The 17,098-nt window shown below is 42.8% G+C and overlaps 1 protein-coding gene across 1 annotated transcript in view; it reads right to left on the bottom strand.

The window, feature by feature from the left end:
- Nucleotides 1-16,496, bottom strand: part of CDS2 (CDP-diacylglycerol synthase 2) — a 47,435-nt gene extending 30,939 nt beyond the window's left edge. Inside the window, exon 1 of the mRNA XM_065398159.1 lies at nucleotides 16,356-16,496. Coding sequence (XP_065254231.1) covers nucleotides 16,356-16,418 — 63 coding nt within the window. The 5' untranslated portion in view covers nucleotides 16,419-16,496. The remainder of the gene's footprint in view (nucleotides 1-16,355) is intronic.
- Nucleotides 16,497-17,098: the final 602 nt, after the last annotated feature.

Raw genomic sequence — 17,098 nt, 5'->3', positions numbered from 1 at the left:
TCTAATCCAACTGTGTCCAATACTACAAGCTTCAGAGAAATAACCCTACGCACAAAGGAAGTTTCTTCCTAACCCAATAAGGATACGGGGTTATACCACTTATATTTTTATCTCTAGGAATTATTGTGGGGAAGTTCTATGACCTGTGTCATACAGGAGGTCAGACTAGACAATCATAATGGTCCCTTCTAGCCTTGGAATCTATTAATCTTATTACATCCAACTGCTGATGTTCCTTGCCATATAAACGTCTCTAACCCATCTGAACTTTACTAAACTCATAACCTCAATACTACTATAGCAAGTAAAAGAACGAGTTTATAAACAGCAAGGGAGAACAAGAGCCTTGAACTGTACTGTAGCGGCTGAGAACTAAACACTTGTTGTATTCATCTAATAACAAACATCCACTGATAGCTATTTTTCAAGCAAATCCTTGGCTGGTGAAAGATAGTCAATAGGCAATAAGTTCCACAGGTTAAGTGGGTTGTGTAAAATTACCAATTACTTTTTATTGGGGTAGCACCTAGGAGCCCCTCATGGATCAGGGCCTGACAGTGCTAGGCCCTGTACAAACAGAACAAGAAGACTGTCCTCGCCAGAGAGTTTACAATCTCCCTTTTAGAATGTGTTTTTCAATTTCACTGGCTGCCTCTGCCTCATCCCTTAGTATTGCATTAGCAAAAAGGATACATAGCAGCACATAAACCATCTTTCCTGATCCCATGTTATTTTACATCTTCCTATCCCGTCCCGTCTTATTAGCATTGTCTCTTGGTTGAAGAGCCCTGCTCTTGTTTTCCAGGTAGAACTATTAGTTCTTGCCAGCCTTTCTGAGAGCACAGTTTGTACCAGTACATGTTATAAACCAGGATATTTGACACGGATTCTGGAATAAGTAAAACCAATTCTTAAGGGTAAAACAAATACCATCTTCTATTGTGGCTTTTTGGACTCCTCGTGTAAGCGAGCATCACTAAATACTCATGCACGTTTAGCCCAACCTTTTCCCACATGGACACTGAGCATCAGCTATTTGCCTGAGTATCTGTGACATGATCCAAGTTGTCATGGAAACAAATGGCAGTATTTCTATGCCAAAAATGTCACCACCAAATGGGGAAACCGACCCAAGCAATTAACAGCGTTAGATTTGTATTAGTTCAAGAAATCCTTTTATCTGTGCACTCACCTCATCTAAATGGAAAGAGACATTTATTCTTTTTGCAAGAATCTAGCAAGAAGCAGACACAGAAAATACTAGCTATTGCTAAAAAAAAAAAAAAGAATCGGGCTTTGGGTCAATAGAACTGACAACTAAAGAAATGGGAACAACTCAGTAAGGCCCCAACTTACATTATTGGTGTGTAGGCAGCAATTCACATGTGGAAGGACTTGCAGAATCAAGGCCTAAGTAATTAGTCAAATGAAATGCAAAACTTGGGTCTTGACCAATTGTGGTCACTAATTATCCCAAAGCACTTTTCATAAGCAGCGTTAGCCATTGTGCCCTGGCCAACTGTCAACTCAGGTACCTACACACCACCTACTTACACTCCCTTTCTTTTAGGGAACTAATTTATAGCTACTACAAGAGCTTTGCTCCCCTTTGTTTGGCTTGCAGATGAAATGGGTCTTAGGAGGGATTTAAATGTAGGGAGAAATGAAACAAAATTGGCAAACCAGATACAGTACCAGATCCTTAGTTGCTCTGCTGGATCTATGTTCAGAAATTGCTTCTTCCCAGCTGCTCGATCTGCTTGTGTGCAACATCTTCCAGAAATTGAGGCAACTAATTAAAGTAAAGGGTGAAAAACCTGCCCTGCTGAAGGTCCGACAATGAGACTAAATGTAGAGGATGGGGAAAAGTCTGCAATGTAGCAATGTCCTTTGGGAGGGAGAAGGGGAAATCAAACTGCTCTCTGTACTTCCGGGACCACTGTCTGCTTTATGGTGAAGAGAACAGAACTCAGCCAAAAAGGAGTACATTGGAAGTGTGTGTTGGGAACCTGAGCCTAGAAGCATTTCTCCACTGACTTCTGCGTTCATGAGAGAGAAAAATGCAGCCCAACTCCATGGATATTAAACAACTCAGTGTATGTGGGACCAGTGAAATGTGGGAGGAGGTGCTTGTTTAGCTCTGGGTTTGGGACAGACTGGGGAGGCTCATTCCCCTAATTTCAGCAAATTGGACTTCCAGCAAGAAAACAGTACAGATGTAATCCCGCAATCATGTTCTTGAGGTAATGGCAGACCAGACGCTAAAGTGCTTGCAGAAATAGAGCTCTAATTACTTCCAGGTAGTCGGATAGTGATTATGGATTTCCTACTTGGTCCTCAAGCCCAGGCTCCAGCCTGAGCCTGAATGTCTACACCGTAATTCAATAGCCCCTTAGCCCGAGTCAGCTGGCATGGGACAGCCCCGGGTAGTGTAGACAAACCCTTACACACTTGCTCCTGTTTCCTTCAGGTTCCAGATGAAGATTTGCTCCCCAGGAGAATGTGACTTGATCAATACTATTCCATCAACCCCAGCTTACTGCCTCTGGCTGTAGTCAATAACTGGGTGGTCCGGGAATGTCAAATTGCCACCTGATAATGCTACTCACTAGGTGTGTAGTGCTGCCTGCTTTGGGACCTAGGAGAGGAATTCCATCCTGACCTCAGTGTTGATCAGCGTGTGCTCTGAAGCATTGTCTATCTCGTCAATATTCCTGGAGAACCCATCACTGTGCGCGGTCAGGAAAGTAACTGAAATACCTTCCTCATGGATTGTATTTTCTAAATGGACAACCTACCTAGTTCTCAATTATGAGGGACACTCTCCACTCACTAATATATTTTGCTTTCCACAACCAAATCTCTGTACAACTTTTCATGCGTGATGTACCGGAGTATTCGGATTCTAATATCTAAACTGTATTGTTAAATCTATTCACCTCAATTTGGGTTATTGCTGATTATGTACTCTATGTATCATGTGACTTTTAAAAACAAACTTTGTATTTGTGGATAATCTAAGCACTATACCCAGATGTACAGACACTCTTTTCTCAACCTACGTATTATATAATTATTTTAACATTAGCTTTAATGCCATTTTTATATTTGAGTGCTAGGAGTATAAAGCGTGATTACCCCTTTGACAGGGGGCACGGATCAGCGTTCATGTCGCATTCCCCGTCAGTACCTGTGTGTACGTGTATCTCCATGGATCGATGCAACAATGACAAAGCACACCAGATAGGTGTCGGTGCTAAACGGCGCTCTAGCAAAGAGAAGCAATCTGAAAAATGGTTCCCGAAAGGACTCTTTACAATAGGGTCTAGTAAACGTTTTTTTCAAACAAGTCTAAATATTAGGCCAGTGCTAAGATGACAGAATCTTTCAACCACTGTATGTTGTAATACATAATTGCAAAGGACTCTGAGCCCAGTACATTTACCCTCTCGGAATAAACCAACTCCAAATAGGATTTTTTTTTTTTTTTGGAGCAGTGGGTGAGGGGGACACATCCATCCTCACAGCTAAACATCATGCTGTGCTGACTGAGTGAGTCACCAGGATATGTTGTTCTGAATGAATCACACTTGCTGACACCAATATCAAGTTTTTATCTGGCTGTTGCTGGGCTGAACACAGACTGCACACATCTCTGATCAGATCCTACTGACTTGCTAAATTTGATTGTGTTCAAAACAAAGCTACAAGGCTCAGTAGCGGTGGGACAGTAATACTTCAGTCAGCATGTGTTTTTGTGATGTTGTATGCAGCGGCTCTCCGTTTATACGCATGTCCCAATTCCTGGATGCTCACTGAACTGGAACACATGGGAAATGCCTATGTCAATAAATGTCTGACAATTCTCCCCCCCCCCCTTTTTTTTTTTTTTTTTTTAAATAACCAGCCTTACTGGCTTCATTAAGTGCCAGATTGGTGGGGATACCTGCGTGGGGAAACTTTAACTGCCTGTCAACTTAGTCTGGGTCTGTGGGGTGGATGGACAGTTAGTTGTATGGCCCACATCTAATTGCTTCTGGAGCATCCTACTCTTGTGTGACTTCAGATGCCTGGCTTTTCTTCCAGCCGACTTGAGAATCAGTGATGACTACCTCAACCTCTGACAGGCCAGATCCTGTAGCTTTCTTTTCATTGCATTTTAATTGTTCATCACTTCTAGGTCTCTCTCTTCAGCTTGCTGAAATTCAACCGTCTGAGCCCAGGAATGAAGCACCTTCAACAGCAGAGAAATTGTCTCATTACTCAAGGGAGAAACTCTCTATCACTTTTGTAGTGACATTCATCCCAAAGATTCCCACAGTGCTTCGCCGATACCAGCAGTGGGCAATGCCACTCCTAGGTGTTAAACTGCTCTATAAGCACACACCAACGCTGTATAGCAGTGTAGGACAGAAATTAAAGAATGCCATTTTCCACTGAAAGGGAGTAAGTAGGTGGAATGTAGGTGTATATTGTGCTCTTCTATATATGAAATTTAAAATGAAGCTACTTGTTTTTGTCTCCCTTTTGGATGTATTTCCCTTTAAATTAACATGCTTTAAACTGAGCTCTTGGCTGTCCCAGAATAGAAAAGAGTGGGGAAGAGCTGGGTTCAGATTCCTGGGTGAAGTATGTTCTACGTGTATAGGGCCCTTTGTTTTCCATTTTTATTTTATTTAATTTTTCCCGGAAATTTATCAGTGTTTATTACCATAACAACAACAACAGGTGAAAATCAGTGGAAAAAAAATAATAAATTTTTCTGGGTAAATATCAGGGTTTATTTTGGTGGATGGAAAGACGAGGGGGGGAGGGAGTATTCAGTAGATTAATGTTCTGAATTCCATTCATCAATGTGGTTTGCTGCAAAACTAAAACAGAACTCAAAACACAATGGCCCCTCTGAGTTTAAGAAAACAATACATCCTCTAATCCCCAAATAAAACTTTTCATCTGAATAAACAGTTTACTGTTGTAGACTTGTAAATATTTATAGACTAATAGTTCTATTTAATAATTGGGCCACACCATTTGCAGCACATAAATTCAACTTCATCCTTTTCTCCTGTTTTTGTTTTTTAAAACTTTTGAATACTTCCTTGTGTTTTGAAACACATTCCGATACAGATTTTTGTTTTCTTCCCATTTTAGTGGGTCAAATCTTTAAACTGTTATCTGCTAACACCTGGGTACATGGTGGGCATGAGATTCATCAGTACATTCAGAGGCGCAGGCACTTCAGAGCTTGTGTGCGTGTCTGTTTGTTTATTGTGTGCATCTTGTAGACTAACACATAGTCTTAGTTCCACAGGCCTCTTTGCATATACACACAGACTAATGTATTATTGTAATACATATATCGCATGCAATGTGTTATATTTTCCTAATAAAAGAAGTTATTTTTATATATTTGAATGATACAAAGGTAGGGCAAAAATCAGAAAAAGAATATTTTGTAAAACTCAGGCATTTTTCAGTAAAAATAGGTTTAAACTGAAAACGAAGGGGCTTAGATGTATAGCAGTGGTTTTCAACTTTTTTTCATTTGCGAACCCCTAAAAAATTTCGAACGGAGGTGCGGCCCCCTTTGGAAATCTTAGTCTGCGGATCTGTGGACCACAGGTTGAAAACCACTCATGTGCAGGGTCAATAAACAGAGCAAGAGGGTAATTTCTTCTTTCACCTTGACCGCCGTGGGTATAAAAAGCTTCGTGAAATGGGAAGGAAGGCTTTATTGGGACACTCTGCTGTGTCTGACCAAGGATCAGGTGGCTACACAATGAATGAATTCTGAACATTGTTCTGATTTTTACTGTACGTGCAGTTTGTTCAGTACTAAATCTCAGCTCCTACCGTCACATTACTGTTTACATGCATAAACTCGGATTTTAAAAACGGCCACTCTCCCTCACTTCAGCTCATAATTTTATAAGCACAAAATTTCACACAAAGGTGGCTTTATACTTTAAGGCAAGGAATTTTTGGTCCCCATATACTTTAAGGCAAGGAATTTTTGGGTAAAGTTTCAGGTGTGTGGTGGGGGGAGGGGTGTGACGGGTTCCCCCCGGGGTGCTAGCTGGAACTGGGATACCATGGACCCACCAGCCTGGCCTCCCTCAGACACTGTGCTGCTGTGACAAGCTGCAGACACGCTCTCTGTCTTACACTTCCACCAGCATACACACAGGTAGAGACACACCCAGCTGCAATTACATGCAGGCTCTCTGACGCGCCACTGCATGTGAACCAACAACAGAGGGGCTACAGCCAAAATTACCACCAGCTTCCCAGCCTAAGACCCCAGAGGTGTACCGTCCTGCCCTGGTCCAAACCCCAACCAGTATGAATGTATTGTCCAGTTCGCCTCCCCCTCAACGTGGAGAGGAATATGCAACAGCCTTTGCTCCTTCAGCTACGATTTCCCATCCATTTCACTCACACGCACCGGTTTAGATAAAGCAAAACCAAGTTTATTAACTACAAAACATAGATTTTAAGTGATTGTAAGGGATAGTAAACAGATCAAAGCAGATTACCTAACAGATAAACAAAAATGCAAACTGAGCGTAATATACTAGATAGATTGGATACGAATTAGCAGATTCTCACCCTTACTGATGGTACAGGCAGATTTACAGATTCTTAAGGTACAAGCTGCATTAGCTTTACAGCTTGGGTTTCTCAGGTCTTCATACACAAGCTAGAAATCCCTTTAGCCTGGGTCCAGCACTTCCCCCAGTCCAGTCTTTGCTCCTCAGGTCTTTCCAGGAGTCTTCTTGTGTGGGGAGTGAGGCCAGGTCTACACTAACCCCCCCACTTCGGACTAAGGTACGCAAATTCAGCTACGTTAATAACGTAGCTGAATTCGAAGTACCTTAGTCCGAAGTTACCGCGGTCCAGACGCGGCAGGAAGGCTCCCCCGTCGATGCTGCGTACTCCGCTCGCCGAGCTGGAGTACCAGCGTCGAAGGCGAGCACTTCCGGGATCGATCCGGGGCACTTCCGGGATCGATCCGGGATCGATTTATCGCGTCTTAACCAGACGCGATAAATCGAACTCAGAAAACCGATTGCTTACATCCGGACCCGGATGTAAGTGAAGACGTACCCTGAAGAACAACGGACAATGTCACTCCCTGCCTTATATAGCTTTAGCCTATGGCGGGAATCCTTTGTTTTAAAACTTGGCTCCCAGACCAGTTTGTGGAAAAATACTGACATCCCAAGATGGAGTCCAGAGTCATGTGGCCTGATCACATGTCCTTGTAGTGTCATAGCAGCCATCGCTTATAGGCTGTCTGGAGTGTTCTCAGGAAGGTTCACCCAGTGCGGGATAAGCTTCTTCTAAGGCCTATTGTTCTTTCTAATGGCCCATTACCATGAATAGGTCCTTCCCAACCAGCTGTCTAGACTGGAAGCATCTTGCCTAGTGGGCATCGCCCAGATGTGACTACATGTGAAATACAGACACATAGTCAATATTCAGAACTTCAGATACAAAGCTGATACATGCATACAAATAGGATAATCATCTTCAGCAAATCATACCTTTTCCAATGACACCTTGCACGGCCCATCTTGCATAAAATACATCTTAATTATGCTATGTAATAATATCACTATGAAGAATATGGGGTGCAGTGTCACAGAAGGGATGGGGAGTCTTTTTGCAGAGTTCTAGGAGAGGACAAATCTCAAAGGATGATATATAATCAGCTGTGTTATGGGGAAACAGTCTTGTCCACACATGAACCAATAATAATATGTGCATCTGTTTGTAAGGAATCACTGTTATAAAATGTAATTATTCTCTTGTTTCAAAAGAGCCCTAAAAACGTTAAGAGTGGTCGTTTCCACGTTGGAATACAGTTAAAACATGAAATTTAGCCAAACACTAGCTAAGCCAAACCACAGGGGAGATTTTTTTTAAATCTTGCTCTTACTATCTTATCAGTAACACGTGTGCAATAACCTCTGAGCTACCTGCTATCTTAAAGACCTTTGACTATTGTTTCCAGCGTGTCCAAAGCTTTGTAACTAACCACCCAAAACTCTACCGGTCATTGCAAATAACTTCCAGCAACCACACAAGGAACAAACCCTGATACTTCTACTCCTGAAGCTATTGTACAGCATCTTCCCGTCCAGTGCCCTCACCAAGGGGCAAGCCGTTAAATTCACATCACAGCCACCAATGGCACAATGCCAGACCCTTCGCTGAAGTGGTACCCACTTAAAGCAACTGTCTCATTCTAGGTCTTCTTTTCTTGTCTTTGCTCCCTAGGATCATCTAGCATCAGCCAATCATCTACCCATCCAGATCATCTCACACCACTGCCAGACCTAGAGCTTTGTCTTCCATTAGGAACAGCCTTGTTCTCTCTCTGCCCTCCTTTCCTTTCATGCAATTCACAAGAGATTAAGGAGAAGGAAGTGAGGACCTTGGCCTCAAATCTCCAGACATATGAACTAGATAGGGCTGGAGAATGTAAGCAAGGCTGAGGGGGAAAATCAGATCTCTCCTAACCAGAAAGCTAAGCTGACCAGCTCAAGGCAGATGTTAAAGAGTGTATGAGGAGCTACCCGCAAAGCCCAAGGTCAACAGTTCCAGTGCTGCAGAGGCTCCAACAGCAGCAAAGTAGAATAGCAATGCTGACAGCATCCCTGCTTCCTACAAGTTTCTGAATAGCCATTTAAATCTGTTGCTGACTCGGGAAGCTATAAGCAGCAGGGTGGCTCTGGAGCCCTTTGCAGACCAAAAAAAAAAAAAAAAAGCCATAATTCAACAATTTATACACTGTTCACTTCTGGAAAGCTCTTTCTGCCATCATAAAATACAGAAACTAGCACCCTTTATTTCCCAGGGGCAAATATTTTTCAAGTCCTAATATAAGAAAGATCTAGCTGATCTAGTTAATTTGCTAATAAGAACATTGTGCAAAACCTTGCTCACCTTCCTCTATTGATCAGTCCCATTGACTTTAATTGGACAGCTCATGTAAAAAAGGCAAGCAGGATTTGCCCCTCTATGGATAAACAGACAATCCTATTGATCTAGTGTTGTCGGTTTCAGGAAGTCACGGCTACCTTTACAAACCTAGTCACTGATGTACAGTATAACTCATCTATAAAGAGAAATCCATTGATCTTCACCATCTTTCATGCACTTGGGAAATTTTAATGTAGCTAAAGAAAAATTCAAGAGAATATTACAAGTGAGGCAGCTGACAGAGTGAGATGGATACTTATTACACTAGACTGGATTTTGGGGGCAAACGATAGCAAGCACTGTGAAGTTTCCACTCAAAATTCCGGCAACTGTGTCATATTAAAGAATTTAGCAGCCAATCCTTTCCTTGCATCCCTGAACCAGGAGATGCAACTGGTTGGCAAATCATAGTGTATGTACATGGACTGGTTTCCTTGATCTCCTGTTATCATCTGCACTCACTGTGTCTAGCACATTTCATCCAAGAAGCTCTAGTCACTTCCCAAACAAAGCCAAGTTCATCCCTTATGCAAGTCTGTTAAGCCTTACAATATCCCTGAGAGGTAGGCATATGCCATTTACAGACCAGGTAATTAATATGTAGATTTAAGAAGGGTACAGAGGGTGGCAGAGTAGGAAACAGAAATGCAGAGCTCTGATTGCTAGTCTTCTGTTCCCATGAAAGAACCTCCCCTCCATCTCAGCTTCATCTGTCTTGTCATAACCATATGCTTCAGAAATAGAACAAGGGACACCATACTAAGGGTTTATTCTTGCAAGGTGCTGAGAACACTGCAATCAATGGGAGTTGAGGGCATTCAGCACCTTGGCAAGCTGAAGTGCCACAGTCTCCGTCACAACGGGCTAGAGTGGCCTGATTATACATAGTGAATAAACATAAGCTCTGCAGAGTTTAAGACAGCAAGAGTTCAGCAGAACAGGTCAGTCATCTGCCTGGAGAGTACAGCTGATCTGGTGCTGCAGGCTTAGAAAATGAAACACTGAGCCAGACAGAAGAAAATAAGTTAGCCACTTATTAGCGTGAAGGTAACACTGGCAACATCCCCATCAAGAAGATTCTGTGAACAAACCAGTGTATCTGTCTCCCCATCACTGTACCTGTGAGATTTTCTACCAACAGAAAACACTGGATTCAGCATTTCAGTTCTTGCTGTGTCATGCCTGGCCTTTGTTATGTGGGAAAGCTCAGTGCAGTTTTATGTCTATAACAACGAATGGGTTAGCAGAAGTCGAGCACCTTGCTATGCATTTCACTCACACAAAGTATTGTCACTGAAGGATTCTGGGACCAGATCCTTAAGTTACCGGATTCCACCAGTGATCAAAGCCACTCCAGCATCAATATGAACCTGAAAAGAAGCAGGCAGTGAAGAGGAGAGTTGCATATATATTTTCAGCTTGCCAAGGTGCTGAATGCCCTCAGCTCCCATTAACTGCGATGTACTCAGCACCTTGCAAGAACAAATCCTTCTTGGTATGTAGTGACTGATGGAAACCAGGATCAACTAGTGACACTTTCCCCAGCTCGAGGCCAGATTAGCAGTGGTAAAAGTTGCTACCATCTGATGGCCAACCATCATGAACTATATTAGAGTGGTCTCAGACCAATTCCCAGTTGCAGAATGTCTTCACAATAAACAGCACCATTGTAAAAGACTAACTGGCACCTCTGTTGGCAGTTTCAGAGAAGCCAAGTAGTAAGTGAGCAATGGAGACCAAAATGACCTCTCGGGTCAGGGCTGGGACACGGCTGCTTCCGTCTCTCTTGAAAGTAAACTGGGCCTGTCAGTCTCTTACGGCCACTCTCCCTCACTTCAGCTCATAATTTTACGGAGATCAAATAAACCAGCACTTTTCATCAGTTCTAAATCCCTTTAAGAATTTTAAAAGTGAAGTCACAGGGACACTCTGAATAAGGGGAAGTAACCCTAGTCCTTCAGGGCTTTGGACTGTATCAAAAAGCACGCATTTTGTGGTGTATCGAGTTGTGGTATCACCAGATCCTTTAGATGTAATCGTAGCTCTGTAATTCAGACTTGTGAGCCTTTAGTGATCTATATACAAGTCGGGGGCGCCTCAATGAACGATCAGGGGGTTCAGAATTGCTTAAATGTTCGAGTGTGGGTCTCACGTTACATTTTTCCTCCCCTATCCTCACAGCCAGTCTCAGCTTCTCTATTCTGTTCGCCATATGCGCTCATCTGTCTAATTGAGGGGGTGCATATGCACCCAAGCAGAGAGAGCACGATGCAAAAGCTGAGCTAAAGGAATTGTAGCCTTCTTTTGCTTTAGTGTTACAACATGTCACCAACATAGCTCCTGATGCTTTCAAATCACTTCACATTCATTAGTGAGGCCTTTCAAAACCCTCGTGAGGCAGGCACGTACTATACCCATTATACAGGTGGATACTAGAGGCACAAAGAAGTCAAGTTAGAGTTGGCTAGCTACACACTACTCTGATGGGTGTTTTATAAAGCATGTAGATAGCTAAACAACAAGGTCAGTGAGTCAGTGGCGAAGACTTCAACACTTAAACACCAAAAGTCACCACACTCCCACCAAGAATAGAACCCAGGAATCCTGACCAGGAGTGGCAGAAGTTTCCTAAAAGTGGGAGGGGCCACCAGTGCCTGAACCATGGCCCGCCCCCTTCTTCCTGAAGCCCCTGCTCCCTCACCCGTACAGCTGGTAAAATTGGCCTATGGCCTCCCACTTTTAAAAGTGATGGCACCATGGCCCCCTGCCCCATCCCGTTCTGGCGCCCCTCCATCCACTATGCATTTCTCCCTCTGTTTCCTGCATTTAATTTTAACACCTCCTCCCCCATCCCTTTTAGAAATAAAGTTTCTTGGTTTATGCATGCTCAGTAGAAGTATCTGAACACTGCAATGGAAAATTTCACCTGTATGGCCCACCGCGCAAGTATGCCTCGCAGCAGAGCTGCTAAATGTGCTTCTACCATTCGGTCCCGCAGCTGCCACTATAGTTAAAAGGGACGGTATTTTCCACCAAGATGTAGGATGTGAATCACAAAGGGTGGGCAAAGAAAGCTGTAAATCATGCATCAGTAAGATCTGCAGCCCTAACGACTATGCCTCTAAATGGCACAGTCTTGCCCTCCTCCCTTCCCACACATGCTAGCTGAATGTATTACTAGCCCGAGACTCTTGAAAAATCCCTGGATCTCATGTACAACAGAAAAAAATAATGTTAGATTTGTTTGGTGCACTTATGTAAAATTGCAGTTGAAGGAAAATGTGATTCAACAGGATGCTTGTAAAACAGACGCTAGACTTTGATCTCACTCACATTAAAGTCTTTCCTCACTTCAACTAAGAAGATACCCACATCCAATTTTATAGCAAATAAAAGAATGAGTTTATAAACAGCAAGGGAGAACAAGGGCCTTGAACTGTACTGTAGGGGCTGAGAACTTTCATCGTATTCATCTAATAACAAACATCCACGGACAGTTATTTTTTAATCAAATCCTTTGCTGGTAAAGATGGTCAATAGGATTGAGTTCCTATTTATCCACACAGCAGGTACAGCACAATTAACATCAGTGTAAATTTCCCTAGTTGTTGCATTTCACTATGATCTGGAGGGAATCAAAAGGATCCTATCCCTAACTCTGAGACCCAGAATCTAAAGTCTTACAAAATCTAATACACAGGGAAATGTTTTCATGGAATGTGTTTTCATTTCAGTGAAAACTTTCACATTTAAACATTCCCTTGTACCAACGGAAAGAGAAACATAACAGCTAGTGTGTTGTGCCAGCGAACCAGGAGCAGAAAGTGAAACTAACTCTTGTTTCCATTATCAACGCAGACTGAAGTGTAAAACACCATGTAGGTAGGGGAAAAATGCTGAAATGCTAGATTTTAATAATGTACAACTTTAACTTTAAAAAATTAGCAAAAAGAAAACATTTAAGAATCATACGGGGCTTCTATTCTTTTCAAAGCTAATTTTTTTCTGTGAAACAGAGCGAACTCTGCTGAATTATTATTCTTGGCAAGGCTACAAATATAACAGAAAATGGGTAACAGTCTCTTCCGTATAACAATGCTCAAACACGATACGCAGGGTTCAACAAAAAGACCTGCACATACATTACAGCATCCACACACAAGCTACACTCAATTGCTATTATTTCTATTGCTATCATGCATGAAGTGTGCCAGGCACTTTCCAAAACATTGAGAAAGACAACCCTGGTCCTAATCAGCTTTACCATATCAGACCCCACGGGGTCTTACAGGGAGCTTGCTGCACAGGTCTGCACACACGGACCTCATTGCATACGGAATGGAAAATACATTAAAGAGATAATCTTGCCAAGCACCCAATTTAGGTAATCACATTCTGACAACCTCATTCTCTCCCCGTTAAGTTTCAAAATACTATTTGCTTCCTATCCTAAACTGCTGTGTATTGTTGCACAGCTGCCACCTTTAACATCAGAGGTGGCTGCAGTAATTCTTTGTCTTTCGCATTTTCTTTGCTGGTTTGGGTTATTTTGGGATGAACGATGCCTTGTAATTCCCAGACTTCTAATTGGGAGGATTGCATCTCAAGGTATCGACTCACATATAACTGGAGGAGCCCTTTTGGAAAACTCATTGTATGAAAAGACAGCTTTGTTAGCTGTAGATAACAAGAGAGATTACATTATAACAGCCCTTTGACCTTCTTAAAGAAGAACATATCCCACATAGCTAAAACAAGCTCAGCTTGTTTGGCTGACCGAGAATGTTTTCATCTCAGTTAAGCAATACTAGTGTCTCCAAGCTTCCAAGGAAGCATTCCAACTCCTACGAAAGTATTGCAGGATAAGTAAGCTTGGCAGAATTCTTTAATGATTTCCGTGGAGACTCTGTTTATTTTAAGCTTTTTTCCATTTTTACTGATTTACATTTTTACAGTTGTGCAAAATTATGGGGTTTAAGGCTTTTGTATTTTTACCTATTGAAATTTTCACAGTTAGGGAAAATTGTGGGGGAGTCGGGCAATAGCTGGGGGAAATCAGACACTTATTTAACAAGAATACATACTTGAATTCAAAAAGTTAAAGCTTTGTAACAGTTAAATCACAAACAGTCATCACATGTCAATAAATATCCTTAAATCAAACTGTAATAAGTTCTCAAGCAGCATTCTTACTTGGCCTATCTGTAAATTTTGATAAATATTGATTAAAATATTTTTTCCAATCAGTTTGTGAGTATGTTGAAATTGATGTTTATCAACATTTACCAATAAAAATCCAATCCTTCCAAGCCTTTGTATGAGAGTTCTTTAAATTCCCCTGCTGCAAAATAAATTGCAACTGAAACAAATGCAATTACCTAGCTGATGAGGGGTTAATCCTCTTTTTTTTAATATAGAAAATGAAAATGTTATTACCACTGAACAAATGGAAGTCAGTAATTTTTTAGAGGATACAACTTCATACAAGCTATGAGGCAATCAGCACGTTGGACCTAAATCAAGGCAAGTTTTTAGCTACCCCATTCAATAAAGGGTCATTTTCTTCCTTAAGTTTCAGCTCTACAATTATACAAGAATGATATAGGTAATTAGAACCAAAGATATATATTAAAACTCATGTGAGGTATTAGAGGAACATTGCTGCAATTGTAGAAAAATATGCAAGCTGTCAAAAGAAGAAAGGATTTTACATACTCCTCGATGTTTACTTAAACATAGAAATGTCATGATTTTAACTTTTTTACTTTAAGTAGTTCAAACATTCCACTGCAGAGTAGGAAGTACTAGCACAATAACACTGCCCTAAGGAACAGGAGCCAAAAGGAAACTGACCTGCCTAGTGTAGCCTCTAGGCTGAGCAAGATGCAAAAATTAACCTAACAGCATGAGAAAGTAAAGAGTAAATACAATTTTTCACTTCTCATTTTCAATGTCTCTAACATGATTAATTGCAAGGACAAAGATGCATTTTTAAATATGATTTTTATCTTGACAGCACAACCCTTTTTAGAGTTATTTTACAAGTTACTTTACAAGATAACTTGATGGTGACAGTTTTCCCCCTTAAAACATCTAGATGTGTTCTTGTTTGACAAATAACAAAAACAGTGTATTACAATTCTAAGCCCTTTAAATGTTCTCATTAGGTTGCTGAAATCATAAATTCTGTGTAATCCAACAGACCATACTTTTTTTCCTCAGGGGTGGCATATTATAGCTACATTGTGAGCTCCTCCACACAGGGATGTTGTTGTTTTGGGTAGGTCTGTAAAATGCTGTGTACACTTGGGGCAGTATATAAAGAATATAATATCCACATTACCATAATAATCAAAGCTCCTGCAACAGAAGCCAGTTGCACTCCAAAAAAAGGACCAACATGCCTATCAGGAAAAGTAGATACTTCTATAATCGTATAGAAAAAAGAACCACAGCTAGGTCTTGTTTACTCAGGACTATTTTCAAAGCGCTCAAAGCCCAGCTCTAGGTTACAAATAAATGTCAAATTCTCTTGGTACTGAGATTTGGTGTAACAGATTATAGACACCATACAGCCTAGTGCACTCCTGCTTCTTGTTTTGAAAGATTTTGTCTGCCTGCAAGGACACATGGATCCTAGCACCTTTCAAGGAAGGTGACAAATAAGCCTACAGCTCTGGTGGGAGACCAAAACCAAAAAGCTTCTGTTTATACCAAAACGCATGTAGCCCACAAAGCTCTTGCAAGGGGATGGGACTGCTATCAGGCCAACCATCCGCTGTAACCCCGATTCCTCAGGGAGGGCTGGAAATATATATGGAGATATACCTATCTCATAGAAGTGGAAGGGACCTCCAGTCCCCTGCCTTCACTAGCAGGACCAATTTTTTTGCCCCAGATCTCTAAATGGCCCCCTCAAGGATTGAACTCAAAACCCCGGGTTTAGCAGGCCAATGCTCAAACCACTGAGCTATCCCTCTCCCCGGATATCTTTGTTCCGGTTCATGCTGATTATCCCATCAACAGTGCAACCCACGCACATCCTACACCCCAACCTCGTACAGCCCCCCAAGGCGATGAAGCATACATCACTACATTGCACCCCTAATTCCTTATACCTCCCCAACCTTTGCACCCCCTCTCTGTACGACACCCCCCCGTCACATCCCCTGCGTAGCTCATTACAATCTTCTGCAGCCCACGCCGTGAGCAGCGTCTCCTTTGCACCCCATGGTCACCCCAACTGCAGCTCCCCCTGACCATCTTCTGCAACCGCCGTTGCATCCCCCCACCCCGGCCCCTTTGCAAGCACCAGCCCAAAGCAGTGTGATCCTCGCGTCTGTGCAGCTCTGACCCCGCCCCGTTACCTTCTCCTCGGGTTCCTGGGCCCCGTCTGGATCCCGGCCGAGCCTCTGCCTCAGCTCGCTCATCTTAGCCCGAGGCCGCGGCGCCTTGCGCTCCGCTATCCGCACCCGCAGCTGCTCCCGGTGCAACAGCTCCGAGCGCTGCAGCACGAGACCAGGCGGCAGCAGCGTGAGCCACCCCGGAGTTCCATGGGGGGCCGGGAGGAGGGAGAGAAGCCGAACCAATAGCAGGCGCAGAAGGGTAAAAGTGGGCGTGGCCACCCATCTTTCTCCGCTAGCCTCATTCTCAATGCGGAAGCCCTCTCTCGGGCGCGCGCCCCGCCCATGTGTACCCGGACGTGGGCAGCTCTCCTGCCGAGGCCGCCATGATTGGTGTACGCAGTGGCGTACGTGGTGCAGTAACTCATGGGATTCTCACACACCAGAGACAGATGGAGGCATGGGAAGGGGGGGGCCAGGCAGGCGGTGGTGCAGTGCAGAGCTGCTGGAATAGGGGTGTTGCTGCACCCCTTGACCTGAAATGGTTTCCATCATATACAGGAACAACAAGGAGTCTGGTGGCACCTTAAAGACTAACAGATTTATTTGGGCATCAGCTTTCGTGGGTAAAAACCTCACTTCTTCGCTATGCATCCGAAGAAGTGAGGTTTTTACCCACAAAAGCTTATGCCCAAATAAATCTGTTAGTCTTTAAGGTGCCACCAGACTCCTTGTTGTTTTTGTAGATACAGACTAACAGGGCTACC

This window comes from Emys orbicularis, chromosome 2, assembly GCF_028017835.1.
Source record: "Emys orbicularis isolate rEmyOrb1 chromosome 2, rEmyOrb1.hap1, whole genome shotgun sequence".
In the NCBI taxonomy this organism is placed as follows: domain Eukaryota; kingdom Metazoa; phylum Chordata; order Testudines; family Emydidae; genus Emys; species Emys orbicularis.
The sequence above is the reverse complement of the archived record's forward strand: the minus strand, read 5'-3'. Positions and strand labels throughout refer to the sequence as shown.